The sequence below is a fragment of the Symsagittifera roscoffensis genome, chromosome 2 (assembly GCF_963678635.1).
Source record: "Symsagittifera roscoffensis chromosome 2, txSymRosc1.1, whole genome shotgun sequence".
Classification (NCBI taxonomy): Eukaryota; Metazoa; Xenacoelomorpha; order Acoela; family Convolutidae; genus Symsagittifera; species Symsagittifera roscoffensis.
Window position 1 is genome coordinate 79,229,583 of NC_087063.1, and position 5,879 is coordinate 79,235,461.

A 5,879-nucleotide genomic window follows, 5' to 3' on the forward strand; every position below is an offset into this window, starting at 1 on the left:
ATAAGCCGACACATTTTATTGAAACAATTTGAACCCAGGGTAATTGCCGTTCCAGGCGTATTCGTAGCCTCCAGACCAAGAGCCATAAAATTTTAAATTCCAAATGAACTGATCCTAAATTTACCATGTTTGATTTTGACCATTCTGTGAACAAAGTTATTTACGGAAAAAAGTCGCAAGGGTAAAAAATACGAAAGAAAACAAGGTCCTACCGGGACTAGAACCCATACCTTTGGGTGCAAAGGAAACCACGTTAACTTTAGACCAAGTCAAAGGAGACTGGAAAATGTTAAGAATCAAAAACAAAGCTAGTTATATTATTTTTTAACCCATTTGTAAGAAAAATTGTATAGGAAAAAGTCTAGATCCCTATTAAAAGACACTTGCTCTGAGAAGTGTAAAGGAAAAAACTGATGATCAAGTTCGCTAACTCCAGGTGTACTCCATGTGTTTTCATGTGCGCCAGTTACGCTCTATGAGTGCGCGTGACCACACTTCTCTAGCTTTTGAATGAAATTAGAAAAACATCAAACAGTGAAATATCAAATTCGAGCCTGAACAAAATTTTAAAACGTTTTTCTGAAAAAAAAAAACTGAAAAAAAGATGATAAATTACTCCGTTCCTTAACATTTATTAATTGATTGAAAAAGAAAACTTTTGTGGGACTGGGTGAAATTGAATTAAGTGAGTGAAAATATAGATTCAATTCAGAATAAGCTAATCAAATAAACAATATAACATTCAAAATAACTCACCAATCATTCTTCAAACTCAAGTGTTCACTGATTTTTATTTTAAACATAGCCAATCCAAGATTGGAAAAGAGTAATGAACGCAAGTAAACATAAAAAAGACAGACTTTCTTGCAAAAATCAATATTCGAACTTCGAAGAAAAAAATAGATGCCCTTTAAGCTCTTTGAATTTCTAGAACAATTTATGACTGGCGTTTTTTTGATAAAATGAACCCAACTTGAGAAAACTGGATCATTAGGTAAAGTTTTTATTCCGCTGGGAAATCTTAAAAATAAATTCCACTTTCGGAACTAAAAATCGTTCTCGTTTTTTCGCACTATTTGCACGTTCGTATTTAGAGAGTGCTATTTTCAGCAGATGATTTTCAATTAACTCAAAAAGTGCATTATACCTAAGTGCATCAATATTTTAAGATTTCTCCTGAAAAAAATTCAGCAAGACCTATATAAGAGTTTTCACTATGTTCATTACTCTTAAAAAAGGCCCGAAATGAAAAGAGATGAGAATCCAGCTCATTACTCAGAGAAATGGTGATTTATCTAAATCTAACCTAGAGGCGAAGAGCGCCAAATTATTTAAGGTTCTTTCAATCTGGTACATGATTATGTTGCGAGTTCTTTACTCGGTACTTTGAATAATATAAGTTGGTATTTCAGCACCAAGTTTTTCTAGTAACCAATTATTTTCAGTTGCCCAATTCAGGGTGGTCTTCATTTATGTGTACATTCAACCCATCTGCATCTGGAAACTGTATGGTGTCATCAACACACAGAGGACATTGAAACTTAGGTCGATTTTCTCTCGGCTTCTGTTTCTGAGCCTTCCCATTATTACCATCCTTTCCGTAGCCTAGCATACCATATGCAGAATCCCTCACACTATCCAACATGCCTCGTTTTTGACCTTTCACTTCTTGTGCCCTCCCCCAACCAAACGTTCCGTTTTCGGCATTATTCACGCCCACGTTATCATAGTCTGCGTCTATAGGCTCATAGTAGTTCTCTTGAACCTGATAGTTGCTCTCAGATCCTCTGTTTTCTGCGCCTCCATAAGCACCGGTACCGTAATATCCTCCATATGCACCGGAACCGTTCAAATCTCCGCCGTTCCTTCGTTGTTCGTAAGGGTCTCTTCTATTTCCGGCTCCGTTTCTATCACTCAGGGCTGGATTTTGTCGCCCAGTTGTGCCCCCAGTCGTATAGCCATTGATCTGCCTGTTTCGGGTGATTGTTCCGTTTCTTTGCAGAGCACACCTGTCTTCCTCCTCTTTTGCCTTCTCCAGTTTTTTGATGGCGGTCTTCAGCTCTTCTTCTTTCAGCAACCAGTCTTGTTTCGCCTGTTCTTGTTCGTTCTTGATGCGGTTTGCTCTTTCTCTTTCCTCTTTGAAATCTTCTATGTGGACTGACACCTGCAAAAAATATACCTTCTGGTTCTTGCACTTGTACAAACAAAACAATACATTAAAGCTGTCAAATTCGACTGTAAAAACTTTAAGCTGTAAGGAAACAAAATTTCAACGCGCCCGAGGCGCTTTATCGGATGATGTGGGTACTTGTGCGGGGGGGGGGGGGGAGGGGGGGGATGAGTATATTGCCAAACCTTCCAACATTATGTTCACAATCCTGCAAAATAGTAACCGATATGGAAAGATTTACGCAAAATAGGTCAATCAAAGGGTTTGGGATGAGTTTGAGCTCTCAAACTTCTTGAATAAATTTCTTAAGAAAAAGAGGGGATCAAATTTATTCAACCTGAGCTTTCGTCAAATCCACTTCCTCTTTCAACTCCACAATCGACTTTTGCAACTCATTCACTTCCCGGTTTTTCTGCTCCACTTGTTGTTTCAAATTGGCTGCCAAATTTTCCTTTTCAACCATTGCTTTGTACCACTTTTCTGCATGCTCTTGCGATTCTACAGCTTCGCGCGACAATTTTTCGATTTCAAATTTCAGCGCTGCATTTTCGGGATTCGGTTGGTTAAATCCAGAATTTTGTACATGTGTCTGAATGAAACCCTCGTATTGTTTGATTGTCATGTCTCTTTCTTTAATACCTTCATTTGCCCGCTTGCAAAAATTCATCAGCTGTTCGTAAGGCGGATTCTGTTGCGCTAGCATGTCCAGCTTCGGCACTGCTTCCGTCAGACTTGTCGTCAACTCCGCAATTTTCCGCTCTTTCGCTTCTGCAAGTGATTTGTACTTCTTCAACTCTCCCGCCCACTTTGACTCATAGTCCCTGGCCTCGCTCTGCTGTCTCTGCTGCATATTAGAAATAATTGATCTTAAATTCTCTTCTTTTTCCTCCAAATCCTTCGCATTCCGTTTCGTCTCTTTCATTTCTAGCTCCACTTGCTTTGCTTTTTCCTTCCAATCTACCATTTCTTTCTGCATTTGAGCCAGCTCATTACTGAGGCGCTCATTCTCTCCTTGCATTTCTTCGCTCAGTTTTCTCACGTCTTGCAACTCCTCTTCTTTCTTTGCAGCCTCCTCATAACCTGCACGAACTTGCTCTTCAGCTTTGTCAATCTTTTCCTTTAGACTGTAGTTTTCTTGCTCAGTTCTCCTATTTTGCTCAATCATTTCCTCGAGCAGCTTTTTATTTTCGCCATCAGATGCCATTATTTTATTTTCAATGTTTTGCTTCTCGGTTCTCAGAAGTCCAATTTCATTTTTAAGCTCTCCGATTAATTCTTCTTTATCAGTCAAATCGAGCTTCAATTTAGAGACAACGTTTTCATATGAATTCACCTGCTGTTCAAACGCAGCCTGCATTTCAGACTTTTCACTTTGCAATTTCAGCAGTTGTCCGTTATATGAATTGGCGTTTTTGCTCATTTCGTAGTGGATTTCCAATTGCTTGCGTAGTTGCTGAAAAACACTTTCATATTCAATTGGCGTTCCATTTTGAGTCAGAACGGGGGCTAACCAATGACTTTTCAACTGAGAATTAATCCTCCGAAATAATGAATGAATCCCTTCCGGTCAACCTCGAATTATCGAAAATATATATTTTAAATGCAAATTGGCTATCATAGAAAATTACTCGGCGAAATTCAGAAGACTCCACAAAGTCCCCTGAGTTTGAATGTGTAACACAGAGGCGAAGCGGAGCTTCGCAACTATTGCAATACAACAAAAACACCGCAAGATACTGAAGAGAAAAAAGGAAGTCGAAACTTTATTTGAAAAAAAAAATCAGTTGAAAAAAGTCAAATTGCGAAAAATCAAATCTCACGTCTAAAGGAGCCGCCGACTCTATGGGTCAAAGGCAGTCTGGTACCAAGCTACCTGGTCAAGTTTATATTGCGTGAGCGAAACCGACTGTATATTATTGAAACTTCAAATTTACTACAGCTCTAGAAATAATAAAATATACATATATTTTTTTAGTTTGTTTTTACCGTTTTGAACACAGATTCAGAATCTACGTTAAGGATGCATTCAGTAATTGTATGGGTTTTTTAGAAAGCCGGGATCCGGTAAGTTGAATTTCGTCAATTTCTCTTCATCAACTCACCGATATTTCTTTGTCTTTTTTCTGTACTTCATGCATGCTGTGCTTTATGAAAGATTCTTCCGATGTTTGTGCGCTGAAGTCAGTGGCATCGTCTTGACCACCACTTGCTTCACCACGTGGACTTGTCGCCTGCCTTCTCACGGCAGCAACTGGCACTGAAGCGCTCTGCTCCTTGAGTTGTTTCAAAACTGCATTCTGGTCATTTGCAGATTTTAAATTAGCATTCAACTGACTTCTCACTCTCTCTGCCAGTTCCGAGACGTCGCTCAAATCTTCTTGTACAGACTCTAACTCATCTCTGCTGCAGCCAATTGGTGGCGACTTACTCGAGTGGCCCGTTATCCAGCTAGCAAAGTCGTCTTGCTCCGTTGATGGACTCCCACTTCCGTCCAGTACTACAAAATCTTCAGTCTCGTCAACCGATCCAGGTGAACTATCTCGAGACGGCAACTTCATGGCTAGACCCTTCATGCCATTGTTTATTCTGCTTATTTGGTCTGATTCAGAGGGCGTCAAACCATTGGAATCAAAAGCACTTGAATCCCGTGTTTGATAGATGGGATCGCTCACGCTAGCCGCTGGATGAGAATACCGCGAACTCGAAGTGCTGCTTGGTGGCATATAAGCCATTCTTCTCAAATAATCGTCGTCAATAACATATCCAGATGCAACTCGCTGGTTATTATACATGAGATCTAGAATTTTGTTAGATCACGTTTAAGCTGCAACAAAACTATTGTTTAACTGTCGCAATTAGAAACATCAAATTGAATGAGTTATTCTGGTACATTACCGCATGATAGTAAATATTATATTCAATCGAGCACAACTGTTAGGAATGATTTCGTCGACAGAATAGCATCAATACGGCCTTATTAGATAACCTTACTTTTCTTAAAAACAAGTCATGTTGCAATTTGTACAGCACAAGATAATGCTCGTTGTTCAACAACGAGCCCTGGTCATCGACAATTAGCTTTCGGTCGATTTTATACTGATAATCATGATATTCCCCCAAAATATTTGCATTTCAACACAAAACCTATGCATACACAAGCAGAAAAACTGATCAAGTCGAGCTGTTAAATCCAAAATAAAAAACTGAACACGAATAGCCGGTTGCTGTGCAAATAGCACAGAGAGGTCCGACCACAATATTAAAACAAAACTGAAAAACGACGTTTTTTTAAATAGTGTAAATTTTGTTCGCGGTGTGATAAAAAGATCTGAGAGTAAAACAGTAATTAAATCATACCAGCGTTTAAAGCACCTTCGGTGCTTCGAAATTTTTCGACAACTCAGTAAAAACCGCATATATTGGAAACAACATCTGCAAACTTTTAGTGGACTCTGACTGCACCCAATTACAAATATTAAATTTTTTTTTAATTCCCATTTTAAAAGCGTCATATCAAAAACTTAATGGACCTCTGAAGAAATTTGGAGGCCATATTTGCAACCACTGAGAGTCCCTGAGAGCACCCTACTATAGGGTAAGGAATCCAAAATTTTGTGAACTTTTTTAAACCTAAGTTTCCCGAAAAAATTGAAAAAAAACGTCTTATCTCGGAAACTAAAAGGATTTGAGCATTCATATTAAGAGGCAA

The 5,879-nt window shown here is 38.8% G+C and overlaps 1 protein-coding gene across 1 annotated transcript; it reads right to left on the bottom strand.

The window, feature by feature from the left end:
• Positions 1–1,179: 1,179 nt before the first annotated feature.
• LOC134840593 (golgin subfamily A member 6-like protein 7) lies at positions 1,180–5,037 on the bottom strand. Its single transcript, XM_063856510.1, has 3 exons — positions 4,273–5,037; positions 2,508–3,623; positions 1,180–2,164 (listed from the first exon to the last, which is right to left on the bottom strand). Exons 1-3 carry the CDS (start codon positions 4,960–4,962, stop codon positions 1,442–1,444), a joined length of 2,529 nt encoding a protein of 842 aa, XP_063712580.1. The 5' UTR covers positions 4,963–5,037; the 3' UTR covers positions 1,180–1,441.
• Positions 5,038–5,879: the final 842 nt, after the last annotated feature.